The sequence below is a fragment of the Fringilla coelebs genome, assembly GCF_963513975.1.
Source record: "Fringilla coelebs genome assembly, chromosome: Z".
In the NCBI taxonomy this organism is placed as follows: domain Eukaryota; kingdom Metazoa; phylum Chordata; class Aves; order Passeriformes; family Fringillidae; genus Fringilla; species Fringilla coelebs.
Window position 1 is genome coordinate 51,290,914 of NC_140031.1, and position 14,362 is coordinate 51,305,275.

Below are 14,362 nucleotides of genomic sequence, written 5' to 3' on the forward strand. Positions count from 1 at the left end.
GACACAGTGAATGGAATTACTCTCCATTCACAGAACACAAGACTGATGTTCAAGGACAGTGAATTCTTTCATGAGCTAAACTGGCAAGAGCAGAGTACATGGTATGGTTGAAAAGCACTGAGCTTCTGCTTCATTTGTTCTGTTTGTCTCTGCAAACAGTTACTGTAGGCAGGTCACCTCTTTTACCCTTGGGAAGGCTATATTCTTGCAACACAGCTTTCTCTCAGTGATGAGAGGAGTGTGAAAAAACAACCACGGGGACTAGCTAGTGAATAGCACATCTTGTATCTTTGTGGTTTAAGGAAAAAAAACGAATGAAGGAAGGGTTATATGTAGGGTGGATTTTGGTTCTGTGTTCCTCTATACATCAACAATGGACAATGATGAGCAATGTTCAAACATCAAGAGACTCAAGGGTTAAATAAAAAATTGAACTGATTTGTGTATGCCAAGATTTTGTAGTGAGGTGGAGACAAGGTAACTGCAGGCTCAATTTTCCCCAAGAACTTTAAGAAACTCTTTAGGCAGCAAGGCACCTTCTTTGAGAAAAAATTTCTGCTAGGGGCTTTAGAGGTCCCAGACCTCAGCATATGAAGCAGAAGAACTGCTCATTTGCTGCTTATACATAAGTGAACTCCCCCCTAAACATTTCTGTAGTTTCATTGTATCTAGCTCCTGTCAGCCACAGCCAAATTAACTAAGAGGGCCTTTCCTTTCCTGGAGAGCCCCATTGTCATCTTTTCCCTGGCATATGGCACATGCCTTCCCAGTGACTCCTGGCTGTAGAGCCTTCCCATCTCAAACACGTCTTTGATAAACAGTTTCTCTTCTTGCTAAATTTTTAATAACAACAACCCTCCGAACCAAAAACACCACACCCTTGGAATTTGCTGATATTACCTAAATATTGCACTTCACTCCACTCCTGGCATTACTTTGCCTTCCTATGTCTTTTTGTTGCAGCTCCTTCACTGAAGTCTTGGTTAATGCATCAAATCATATTAAGGCTGAGTTCCTTCTGCTGTTACCAGCCTGGATGATTTGAGGCAGTATCTCTCACCACGTAAAGATCTTAGTAGTAACTCAGGTAAATGTTAAATTCTCTTCAATTTACAGTGACACTGGTCAAAAGCACCTTTCAGGTAAAAGCATATGAAATGCTAAACATCTGTTCATGGCCCAGTGAAATCTAATTGTTAGCCTACAGCATATTGCTACCTCATCAGATGGCCAGTTAACACTATTCCAGAGCTAAGGTGCATTCATATGCTAGAACATTTAACATGTTGGCTGTTCAGCCATAATAGTGTGCAAATACTACCTTGCTATTACTGGTTCCTGTGTTTTAAACCAGCACAAGTTATACGAGCATATTTGTGTGAGTGAAAAAGTGCTTATGCTTCTCATTATGTTACTTGATATTTGTTGATTGAATATTGCTTTTAGTAGGTAGTAGCTTTATGCTTGTGCTGCTCAGAGCTGATGCTTAGCTGATGCTTAGGAAGTAGCAAATGTAGTGGCTGTGGTATGTGTTCTAAGGGCTCTGGACTCAATTAAACATTTCTCTTGAGGTTTCCTGTATTTGTACCCTTTATGTTGGGTAGGCTACTTCTGTACTGTTGAGGTACAGAGGACACAGCTCCCCAGTAGCTACCTTCTTCTGAAACACCTAAATTCCTGTGTTATGCTATGCAATGCATGCTATCATGCTTACTGTGGCTAAATGGTACCTGGGACAGCTCGTGTAGATTGTTGTTATCACTTCTGCCTGTATTTCCTCTGTCCCACTTGCTAGGCATGTGAGTGACGAGCTGGAGTACTCTCTGGGGTTCTGTGCGTATGCATCCTAGAACAGCTAGCTGCTCTCATCTGCTGTGCCTTCTTGGCTGTCTCCCTGATCTTCCATTCCCCCTGACCTGACTGAACATGTGGTCTACAAGCTGTAAAGTTTTTTCTTGAATTCTACCTAGGAAGGAAAAGCCCAATTAATATTCTGTAATTGAAGTTAGGTAAGTGAAACTGGTTATTTTCTGCAGGAAGGATGAGGACAACAAAAAGCACTGGGTGCAAACTGAAATACAAGACATTTTGTGCAAACATAAGCCTTTTTTACTGAAAAGGTGATAAAACCCCAAAAGCTCAGAGAGGCTGTAGTGCCTTGGTCCTTGTAGATAATCAAATTCCAACTAGGCATAGTCCCGAGCAACCTGCTGTAGGTGACCGTGCACAAGCAGGACAGCCAGACTGCCAGCCTCAGCTCATCTCTCATGCTCTCACACTTTCACAACACGGCACAGGTTCATTCAAAACCACTTACACTGCTCAAATATTTACTAAAAATTTGACACGGCCTCTCTGGAAGTGGGGTCTTATAAAGTAAATATTTTCTGGGCTTGTCAATACAGAGGGAAATATGTGACTCAACCCAATACTGATAAAATTTAAACTGCTGTCTGACTAACCAGCAGTCACCTACGAGACTAGGAGAGTTGCTACACATTCCTTGCTTGAGAATATGTTAGTAACTGCATTAAATGAATGAGATAGCCCCCATGCACTTAGCTTTGCTGATTTTTATGTTTAATTACAGTTAACTGTTTTCAAGAAGGTTCTTTCCCTGTGACTAAATCTGGAGGATAAAACATCAGCACACTCAGTGACAGAACTCCCCCCTAACTTAATTTGAGTCAGGATTCTTTGCATGTTTGACAAACTGCCAGCTTTTAGAAGTCTTTTCTAACAGTGTATTACTTGGAAAAGAATTCATGAGGAATGTGGATTTTGGTAAAGTGTGATGAGTATTTTAGTTACAGTGAAAAGAATGTTGAAAACTCTGAAATCAGTGCAGAAATCCAGTTTTATTTCAGTTTTCTTCACTAGCGACACAGAATACTTTGGAAACTGGACATGAGCTGAATTAAGTATGATTAGTCTTCTTAAAAGTCAAATCTCTGTCGAATCAGTTTTGAAAATTAACATGCATGAAGCATTTCTCTGTTCCTATTTAAAACAGGATCTGAAAAATTAAATTGTAAAAAAAAAAAAAAGGTAAAAAAATGCACAAAACTATCAAGATGGCCTAAAGCATTAAACCCTAAAAGACTTAATTAAAAAAAAAAAAAGACACTGCTGTTAGTTGTATCTACTGTACTACACATAGGTACAAGTGACTGGAAGCTTAGAAGTTTATATAGTTACTAATTACATTGAGAGCATACATCCCCATAGGTCTATTGAGAAGAATCAAATGATGTTTAAAAACCCTATTTCTGATATTCTCAGTGTGATATCCAAGGCGGAGTGTTAAAAGGCGCTATAATTAGACAACCAACCTTTTAATTCTAACAGGAGCCTAAGAAAAGGCATCTAACCTCTGAAGCAGGTTATGGCACTAGTTAGCTTAGTGTCCCATAATTGGCATTTGCTCGAGGAAACTGTGTGTGCTCTGGAGGCTGCCCTAGTGTACTCCGATGTACAAGCAATGAAATGGATCTGGCTGTCAGCCTTAGCCTTGCAAGTCTTCTGTCCCTGGTTAAACATTCAGCAGGTCTTACGCAAATGCGTGCTGATGCTTCTCAGTTGTTCTCCTGCGGCACTCCTGTAGCCTAAAAGGAAAGAGGAGAGGTTGTTGCTTTAAGGAAAGAAACTGTTGCTGCCTATTTCATGGTCTCGTTGTGTACCTTTGTTCTCAGAGTAGCTCCTAATGACACCTGAAGGGTATGTTTTCAGTGCTCCTTGACTGAGTTTTATAAAAGGCACTATGTGCCTGACAAAGCCACCCTGTCTATCGGCTCTGGGGGACCATGAGTAAGGTCATGGCAGAAGGGACTGCTGAGGACTGCTTCCTCTGTCAGGCTATCTTGTCTCCCCAAAAGCCTGCTCTACACCATTTTGACAGAAACTGCTTGAATGTCCAGCTTGGAAGACAGGCTGCAAACAGATACTGTCTCCCCCTGCAAAATTCCTGGCAGAAGAAACTGGTGTGCTGTGACACCCAACACAAAATCACTTTTCTGTCAGGGAACTTTCCTATCAGTATTCACATGTTTTGTACTTGAACTATGCAGTTACTCCGATGAGCAAGTCCATTGACACACATACTATTTTTTTTATTAAGCCTATATAACTTATTGTATATTTCCTGGAGAGTTAGTTAATCAAGACTTCATCATGGCCAGAGGCCAGAAATCACAAGGAATTTGCATAGGTCTTTTACCTAGAAAATAATTAAGACAAAGAGGAAGAACTGAATGTGCTTTTGTTCGGCCAATCTTCTCACTCATAAAAGACACACAAATGGACTTTACATTAATCTCCTGGCATTTATAATTTATAGATCTCTGCCTCTGTGGGTCCTTCTGTGATCTGGTAAGCAGAAGAAAGCTTGCTTTTCCAATCTGTTCTCCAGAAACCAAGTCACTGAGATCAGAAGGTTTTTGTAGCATGAAGTCATTTTAGGCAGCTGAATGGTCCAGACTTGCTACCACCTTCTTCTTTAATGGAATTCCATTTAGAGGAATTCGTGAAAGAGACCCGATTAAGATTTAGCTCTTTTCTGTAAGCCAGAGCCACAGCCCCATAAATGGTGAAAACACTGCCAGATGGTTACAGATCAGAGTAGGGAAACACTCCAAGCCAAAATACCTAGTGTCACTTACTATTTATGTACTAAATATTCAATAAAGACTTAAAACAAAAAGAAAGAAAACAAACACTGAATCCTACTATTAATTTTGTTCAGAATTCTTCCATGTTAATTACCCTTTAAAATCTGAACCATAAATTCAAATTTTTTTCTCAAGAACTTTTCAAACTTTGGAAGGCAAAAATATGTGTTTCAGCTGTTTGGTAATTTTTCAGGCTTCAGAGAAATAATTAATATGGTACTTGACAACTATATAAAACTTTAAATTGATCTGACTAAGGACTCACTCTAGGAAATTCCCAAGCACTGAATTTCTGGGTTCAAGGAAAACGAAAGTGTTCAGCATCAAACAAAACTAAACAGTGTTTGAACATCTGTGGCTGAACATCGAGAATCAATCTTTTCTCTACAGGTAAGTAGTTATTTTTCCCAATGCATGGAATAGTGCTGAAACCCTGTTAACCTCTCCCACATGTTCCAGCTGGGTTGCTCCAAAAATGGTCTTAAGATTTCTTTCCTATCCAAATAAAATCTCCCATTACCCAAGAATGCAGACAACAGACAACTGGCCTACTCTTACTCTCAGAGTAAGTCTTACTCTGTGGATATTGTGATTATGAAGAATTGAATTGATTAAAGAAGTATTTATAGTAAGCTACAAGGTTTTAAACCTCTTGAAATGTGATCCTTTTTGGCAGGACAGTTTAGGCGGGAAATGTCACACCTGACTAATGCTGGCCAAAACAATGTAGCTACTTCACACTTTCCATGGGCTAGGTCGTATTTACCATCATTTTCGCCCTGCAGGTGCTTAACTAGTAGCAGATGTCTCATTAAATCCTCTCCGCTCAGAAGGAGAGGAAGGCTACAAAACGGGAATTCCGCATAAGGGAAGCACAACCTGGCCAGTCAAGCAGAACTTGGAGACAGGTTTTATCTGATCCTAGAGGGGATGGCCCAGGAAGGGCAGAGGTGCTGGCCCTTCTGCAGTCCTGGGGCAGAGTCACTGCAGCCTGTGCAGGCAGCAGGGCAGCCCCTGCCCCGTCCCTGCAGGGCTCAGAGCCAGAGGCCGGGTGAAGAGCGCCTCATCCTGTACTTACGCAGACAGTCCTTTCTCCAAACTGGCTGTAGAAGGTCATCGTGACTTTGTGCTTGTGCCCAGTCCTCTGATCAAAGGTGTTACAGGTGTCAAAGGGCGGGCTGTACAAATGCAGGCTAACAGCAGGCTCTGTGTGGCTTATGTTCTCCACACGGTGCAGGCCAATGGAGTCTACACCAGCAAAGGCAGAAAATGGCAAAAAGAAGGTGTGTTAGCAGGAAGATCAAATGAGATCTCAATTGCCTGGAAAAAATACTTTTTAAACTGTAACTCATGAGCAAATAGGCATGGCCACACTTCAATGGGCAACAAGTAACTCAGTACAGGGAATTTAACTGGTGTTCTCTGGCAGATTCCTAAATGCACTGGTAGTTGAAAATGTGTTATTGCCTTTCACAGTTCATGTAATTTCTAGATTATCTGCCACAGGATAAAGGCCAACAGAAATCCCAAGAAAATTAAGGAAGACCACACCATAAGTATATTTCTAGCTCTCATTCCCAAAGGACTTCAAGCTCAAGGCTTTCCTAGGAGAGCTGAAGCAGGAAGGGGGCAAAAGCTGCTAATTCTTTACAAGTAACAAGGATATTAGTCACATTAAATGTCAGCTACATGCATTTGGGGCATGGACTTATGGGCAGACATATGGTGTCTTTGACTGCAGGCATCTGTTCCTAATTAATCCTTCCGGTCTATTGGTTTGGAGAACACATTTTTCATTTGTTTTCTCTTTCCTATAAAGTGACTAATCAATCAATAGTGACCAACAAACTTCCAATGATGACTGAATAGTAAGCAAAATCAAGCTATTACAGAAAAATGTAAGGTATGAAGAATCACATCCGTGAAACGAAGCATGTCCCTTCTACACTAAAATGGAGGTTTTGAGTTACTTAAGAGAGACCTTGAATTTAATTTATGACCCTGCTGTAAAAACAGCTCAGGCCTTTGTACTTGAATTTGTTATATAATACCTGGACATGTATTGCACAACATAGCCATGGTATCCTGAGTCATAAGTACACTCTTAACTCAGATTGGAAGCCCAAAGTGTTGTTAACATACTTTATCTAAATTGAGGACCTAGCAGCTGGGGACAAAATCCTAAATCTTCGCTCATCTAACGGAGAACTCAAATAAACATAGTTTAGTGGGTTCTGACCCTTATGTACAAGAGCAAGCAAGAAGCATGCAGTAGAATCGTGAAGGTGCTTGCTATCCATGTAGTTATGGCAATCAACACACTGTCAGTGTTTTCCTTCTGCTTGTTTAATGTGCTCGTTTTAAACCAAAACATCTGTTATGAAACATGGCAGAGGTCCAAACAGCCTCAGAGAACTGGATACCAAATTTGTTTTAAACTGAGGAAGCTTTAGGTAAGATGCACAAAGTCTGCAGTTGTTTGCATTGGAAAGCACTGCGTATGTTGGGAAACCTGACTGAGATGGGGAACCCATGTCCCTGGCATGAGAGCATCAGCAGATGTGTCAAGCCACTTCTTGCAATTCCTACCCCATCAATTCAGTGTTTTCCTTTAGCATGGCAAAGCTTCAACAGAGGGCTGCAGAACCCCAGTCTTTCTCCCTAGTGCCCTCAACCCAGCTACAATCTTAAACCCAACTCCCTCTAGCTGGGAGGTTCCCAAGGTCAGCCCCTCTAGGTGTGCTCTCCAGCATTTTACCCATGACATATAAAGCAGATGACCTGCTTATCTGCTGCTTCACCTTTGTTCTGTTGAACTCAAAGTTCAGCATGATGTGCAGGGTCTTTCATAGCACCAGCACATATAACACCCAGATGGCACCTCCAGGATGGTCTCCAGCAAAGCATGAGGTGGTAATAGTTACAGATACATGTGATGATGGTGTGGATTTAGGTACTTAAAGGGCCTTATTGATGGAATCTTAGTCATTCTCAACATTGCGTTTTTTTTTTTTTTGTAGATTGGGAATTTTAGTTTTGCTCACACTGCACTTCAGCACTATAGCCTTTTGTTGATTTGGACAAGAAGTAGCACTGTTACAGGTTTCTGTTCCTGACTGGTCAATTTATTTCATAGACAGTTTTTACATTTTCAACATAAATTTTCCATGACTGAGTAAAAGGATTAGTTCTTTGAGATCCAAAAAATAAAAAAAAAAAAAAAAAAGCAAGGTGATCAAGCTATCTAAACTTTGCTTCTCTTATTTCTTAAAAAAAGTTTAGGTTTACAAGCAATTTCAGTTAATTATCGGGGCACAATACTAAAGGCTGCTTGGACTAGAGGAGATATCCAGTATATTATTATTATTATTGCTACAAGCAATTGCTGCAATGTTTTAAGACTGAGTGAAAAGCACATTTTTGATGTGGTTGTTTATTTTATTCAATCTAAATACAGGCTTGTGCAGAGTCTAAAGAGCCACATTCTTAAACTGTGCATAGAGCCATAGGTATTATACTATTAAATGCAGGAGACTAAAAAGCAAATGAACTCTTCTGCTATGAATAAGATTTATGGACAGATAATTGTCAAAACAAGCTTAATATCTTACCATTAATGTAGGCACATTGATTTTCCCTCAAAACTCGCTCTGATTTCTTAGTCATTTCACCATTTCCTTTTTTCTCAGGCCATTCAAATAGAGTCTCCTTTAGATTTCCCTGAAGGATCTTCATAAAGCAGTGTGAGTCAGTGTGATCATGGATACTGCTATATATGTAAAAAGAATAAACAAACTCAGTGTGATGCACATATTTAATTTCAGTGCAAGACAGACAATGTAGCATACTGTATGGGGACAAAACCTTAGAATGAAATTCCACTTCACAGGGGATGTGCATTAAGGGATGTCTACTTAAACTGCTACTATGGAAATAAATTGAGCTAAGTTCACATACAGCAGGATTTGGAGAAGAGTCAGATATTGGTTAGCCTATGACTTCAATATGGAGAAACAAAAAGAAAGTCTGGAGAAAGGAGTAGGGCTGAAAATTTCTCCAGAATGCAAAAACTCTTTTGGGCCAAGAAACAAAACAATGCTTTACCATGATCCCAGGAAGAGGCTGCTATAAACTTGCAAGTATACCTCATCTCTGCAAATCCATCATGCTCACTCCCAAAACATGAAGAAATGAGCTAATGCTGCTTAATTTCTATAGCCCCTTTACTGCTGGGATTCACATGCATTTTTGAAAAAAAAATGCTGTACTTTTTACTCTGAGAGCACTAAATACAACCAGCTATACTAAGCTGTTAATTTCAATGGCATTTTCACGTTAAAATCCAGCAGAATCTGGTAGGATTTGTTTGCTTTCTTGATCTCTCTCCTTGTTCTGGAGCATGTTTTATTTACCACATTTAGAGATTACATACGGGTTAGATATTTAGTTTAGTATTGGTTTATTTTTCTTAAAGTACAGGACCAACTGCTATGGAAGTAAATGGGATTAGGACAAAGAGAGGGCTGTCCACTCATCAGAGCAAAGGAGAAGAGGGAATTCGACCCTCCGAAGTACAGAGCTAATGCATTTCAATCAAAAACTTGGTACTTGTACATTGCTGTTTTTATTCAGCAAAAATTAGGATTTCTTGCAAACTGAGATGCTGAGCAAGCAGACCTTGCTTCAGGCACAGAACACTTCACAAATGCCACATTGTCAGGGTCCTTCTAAATAACATGAGAAAATCTGACCTTCTTGCAGGAAGCAAAAACAACTTGTCTCAGTCTAGCTGTAACAAATGCCCATCCAACTTGAACACAGTTTAACATAAATTACAGGCTGTGTGGGAATGGCCTAGAAGGAGTAGAGGTGGTGAGCTTAGTTCCTGTACTGCTCTGAGTATCATGTTATGGCATCCCCTAAAGAATACTGTACATGATCAATTGCAACAACAAAAAAATAAACATCTCCTTAGGTTTTCTATTTAGATGTGAGAATATTCAATCCAAAACCTGCATATTTGCTATTGCATTTTTTTCCTTTAGCCCACACTTTGTGAAAGACCCTTCAAGAGAGAGATCCTGCCCTGACACAGTGTAGGACAACACAACCAAGTGTACAGTCTATGCACACAACTCAGGAGGCCACATCAGCATTATGAGCCATTTTGAGGGAAGAGATGGGATGCATGAACCTAGAGAAAGCCAAACACTTCTGGAAAGGGGCTCCCTCCTCCCTATCTGCAGTCCTAATCCAAATCTACTTTTCTCATTTTGCCACAAAGGCAGATTTAAACACCCTGAGAGAATGAAGACTATTTAAACTGCACCTAGTCTTACTTCTGAGGTCGGGTGTTATATGGGTCTGTTGTATGGGACAGGTTGAACAGGGTCATATCTGTATCACTGTATCTCTGGGACTAAAAACTTTCTCTGACAGTTGAGAATCTTAGCTTTTGTAGAAAAACAAAGTATTTTTGAAAGAATGCTTTACAAATGGCCATGGAGTACAAACTTGCAAATATTACAGCAGATATTCAGGACTGCTACACTAATAGGAGCTCTGCACTGCTTACTTTCCAGACACCTTCTGCTAGTTCCCTCTCTGACTGATTGATTTTTCCTCTATTTTGTATGACAGCGAAAGATATGGGGAATTTATATGTTTGCTAAAATCACAGTTTTTAAATACAAACCTGCCATGACCTTCACCCCAGCACAAGATCATCAAGTTGAACTTTCCATTTCCATTGTCCACAAGATTTCTTGTATACCTGAAATACAAAGTGTTTGCTCTTTACTGTACTAATATGTCTATAAAAGAAAAAAATATAAAAGTATGTTTATGAAAGAAGGTTGTAACATACAAAAACTCTTTTTCCTCTGTTTTCTTGAAATGCAGGTTTTACTTAGAAAAAACGAAATTGTATTTATAAGTTTGGCTTTTTTTGGTAAGAGTTATTTTTTTGGGAAGGAAAAGGAATCTCTAATATTTTGAATACTATTTCTTTTGAATTACATAGATGATTGGAGTTTGGGAATTGTGAGTCAGACTAGAGTGGTAGACAGGATCAAATCAAAATGGTTACTGAATGAAGTCACTTCAGCAGCTGGCTTATAATTAGAAACAGAGGACTGCAATGAAACAAGAAAAATACATAGTTACATTCTTCTGCAGTTCCTTTTCTGATATTCTTGGCTTTCCTTCTCTTACACAGAACTCATTTGTACAAAGCCAAAATAACAAAGAATGAAGATGCCAGACTTCCTGCACATGGTCCTCCCACTTGGTTCCTGAAAGTTCCATGTCTTGTATTGTAGCATATCCTGTAGCACAGGATAAAGCACCTGTGAGGGACGTTTTGCCAGCATCTACTTCTAAGCAAAGTTTATCATAGCAAAATTTCTTTTCAAATTATATGTTTGTTTCCTTTTACTGTCCTAAAAGTTTCCCCTAAACTCCTGACCATCTTGTTCAATCGCAAAGTTCACTAGAGAAGGGATTTGGATTTTGCTCTATTGCTTCCCATAGCGTGACCCTTCTTATCTGTTTCTGATGCTATGGCACAAGTAGCTCAGTGGGAGACCTTCAGATTTAATTTTAGCAGTAGTCATGAGTATTTGCACTTCGTCAAGTAAAGAAAATATTTATGCCTGCCATGGTATGCCTCAGTCTCACCTGAAAAATGCAATCAAGGGCACACAGAAAGTGCACTGATGTCAATTGAATGCTTTCATATTAGTACTCCCATAAGCCCACTCTATTTTACTCAAGTAAGGATGCTCATAAAGAACTACTTTCAAAGGAAACGTGTATATCTATACACTGCCTCTCACTGCATCCACAACCTGTACATATATTATGTAGACATATTTCTCCTATGATGTCAGAAAACAATTAATCAATGCTGGTATTTGACAAAACTTCTCAAGTGCTGTTATTTCTTTACAGGTCTGGCTGGACAAAAATAAATTTATAAATAACAAATAATAAATAAATATATAAATAAAAGGTTGCTATGCATACTTCCAATGTTAACACACTTTGTTTTCCTGATTCTTAGTTTTCTGTGTTCTGTAACAAATGTCATGATTTGTTCCAAATGGAAGATAGTCAAAGAGAGGTGAAAGGAGGCTAAAAATGTCAAGCTAGAATGATGCTTTCACAATGCCACAGTTAAAAAGAAGTTTTGGAGTTTGGGAAGTTTGAGGGGGGTTTTGTTTCTACGTTTGTTTTTTAAAGAAAACACTCGAATAAAATGTATTTATCTTGAAATTTAAGACAGGGAAGCCAACATCGGCAGAAATAAATCAGTCGCTGGCAGAGCAAGAAGGAGTTAGAACCCCAACAGGTATTTTACTTCCAGCCGGTGAGCAGCAGAAAACCTCGATCTGCACTACCCTGGAACACGGGGCAGCCGACACGGCAGGGCATGCAGAAGGCACCGGCCCCGCCACGGACACCGAGCGCGCCCCGCGCGGGTCCCTCTGCGCGTCCGCTCAGCGCCCCGCGCCCAACCCGCGCCGCCGGCGTGCTTCTCCCGGGCTCCTTCTCCCAACTTTGTTTACGTGTTTTTTCGCTTATTTAGGTGGCTGCGGCACGCCGCTGTGTCTCCCTGGGCCATCGCGGCCCCCTGGCCGGAGCGGGAGCTGCTGGGGGCCGGGTGCGCGGCCGCCGCCCGCCCGTGCCCCGGGGCCGCCATTGGCCGCGGCCGCTCCGCCCGCTCCCCGCCCCCGGCCCCGCCGCGACCCCCGCCCCGCGGCCTCTGCCCTTCGGCCCCCCGGCACCGCCGGAGGGGCTGTCGGCCGGGCGGAGGCGCGGGCGAGAGGGGCTCGCCCGCCGTCCCTGCTGACACCAGTCCCCGTCCGCGGCTCTGCCTCGCCGCCGCCCCCGCCGCTTGCGCGGCCGGAGGCTCCCTGATCCGGGGTGTTCTCTACCTGTACTGGTCGAACTTGGCGTACTGCAGCCACTCCTCGGGGTTGCTCTCGTACGACTCCATCAGCGCCTGGACCTCCTCCACGCTGACTTTGTCCTCGGCGAATATCTGATGGAGGATACGGATCAGCTCCTCCAGGCTCTGCGCCTTCCAGGTCTCCGTCTGCACCGGCTGCTCCATCATCGCCGGTCGCTCCCCTGCCGCCGCCAGCCGCTGCCCCTGGCCGGCCCCCGCCGCCTGCCTTTATGCGCCGGGAGGCACGGCGGGAGCTTACCACCGCCCCGGCGGGCGGGCCCGCGGACAGCTGCCCGTCCCCGTCCCCGTGAGCGCGGCCACCGACCCCGGCGGGCGGGGGCAGCCGGAGGCGGCTGCAGAGGCTCCTCGCACCGCCCGCTGCTGTTGCCCCGCCGGAGCCCAGGAGAAGCGGAGAACGTCGGGCCGGCGGGCGTCTGGCGCTCCCGTATCCCGGGCGGGGGAAATAGGAGAAGTGGCTATTGCTGCCGGGTGGAAAGCATCTCTCTCCCTCTGCCGGGGAGCGCGGCCTGCCGCTGCCTCCGTTACTTACACGCTGGTTTGAAAAAATACATCTAAAAGCTCTACTGAAAAGCAAAACAAGACACACAGGTATTTCAAGCACACAGAAGATTGCTGCTGGAGATTGCTTACAGACAGCCTGCCCGTTGATAGTGCTGTTTGATAGCCAGTGCACTCTGCAGGAACATTTAGGCTGCCGTAACCATTAGCACTCAGAATGATACCCAGAAACAGCGAATGGGACAAAAGAGACTGTGCTAACACAACAGACCGTCCTCACGCTCCTCAGCCTATCCAATCTATATACTGGCAGCATTGCAAGCAGACACCATACCAGCCGTCTTCCTTCCACTTCAGCTGTTAATAAAAAGTTTATTAGTCATGAATTCTGGCAACACCATAGAATAGTATTTGAAGAAGATCCATCTATTCTTTCTTAAAAAGAAAAAAAGGTTCAGGTCTTCAGGACTGCCTTATGATTATGGATCTAGAAGTAAACAGACTGGTGGTGTGGGCTGCTGTAGCTCTGAGGCTTAAAGGTGCTCACAACACTGACAGCTTGCAGTTTCCCTTGCAGACAGTTAGATTAAGGGATTTTTAGCACACCTACTTTCTCTTCTCTCTCCCTGACCTGTACATGAAAGCTCAGGCACAACAAAAAGAAGTGCCATTAATAAAGTAAATATAGCTTGAAAGGCTGAATGTATTTCTGACTTCACTGCAGTAGGGAATATTTTCCCAGTTTGAAACGGGGCTGGAATCTAGCACACTGGAATGAAACACAAATCAATGTATTGAATAGGTACATTTTCAGCCATCACTCCAGAACCTCTCCTGGCACGCAGAAAGCAGACCCTGCCTTATCAGGATTTTGTAAATTATTGTTGGTACGCATGTATGAGAAAGAGAGAGAAAACTGCAAGGATTTCAAGATTTTTTAAGGTCTGAAAGAACCTAAGACTACCCCAAATCTCTTAAACACAACCCTTGTGCTTATCTCAGCAGTCATGTCCAGTCTTCTTGGGCCAAATGCAGGTAATGAACAAGCACATCGCTTCCCTTGGTAACTTTTTCAAAGTCACAATTAAGAATGAGTCTTATTTCTTAATGAAATTTGCCTCTGTTCTCTGTCAGCTCTTGGTCGGTGCTCTCCAAAGATTGGATGGGCAAGTAGCACATTTTTCAGTACACATCAGAAGTCTCATACAGCACCATTAAAACTGCT

The 14,362-nt window shown here is 42.3% G+C and overlaps 1 protein-coding gene across 2 annotated transcripts; it reads right to left on the reverse strand.

Annotated features, from left to right (window-relative positions):
* Positions 1–2,839: 2,839 nt before the first annotated feature.
* On the reverse strand, positions 2,840–13,583 carry CDO1 (cysteine dioxygenase type 1). Of its 2 annotated transcripts, XM_084224824.1 has the most exons (6): positions 12,605–13,583; positions 10,363–10,440; positions 8,279–8,436; positions 5,746–5,915; positions 3,555–3,605; positions 2,840–3,016 (listed from the first exon to the last, which is right to left on the reverse strand). In XM_084224824.1, the coding sequence occupies exons 1-5, from the start codon at positions 12,784–12,786 to the stop codon at positions 3,576–3,578; spliced, it is 618 nt and encodes a 205-aa protein (XP_084080950.1). In that variant the 5' UTR covers positions 12,787–13,583; the 3' UTR covers positions 2,840–3,016; positions 3,555–3,575. The 2 variants fall into 2 exon arrangements, with proteins under 2 accessions (XP_084080950.1, XP_084080949.1); XM_084224823.1 differs by having other exon boundaries at positions 2,840–3,605; positions 12,605–13,506.
* Positions 13,584–14,362: the final 779 nt, after the last annotated feature.

Excerpts from the sequence above, each read along its gene's own strand:
- CDO1 (XM_084224824.1), bottom strand. The coding sequence starts at position 12,786 with ATGATGGAGCAGCCGGTGCAGACGGAGACCTGGAAGGCGCAGAGCCTG. Across the intron at positions 8,437-10,362 it reads TGGGGTGAAGGTCATGGCAG|CAGTATCCATGATCACACTG; the intron begins GTTTGTATTTAA and ends TTACATATATAG. Across the intron at positions 5,916-8,278 it reads TCAATGTGCCTACATTAATG|ACTCCATTGGCCTGCACCGT; the intron begins GTAAGATATTAA and ends TTGCTGGTGTAG.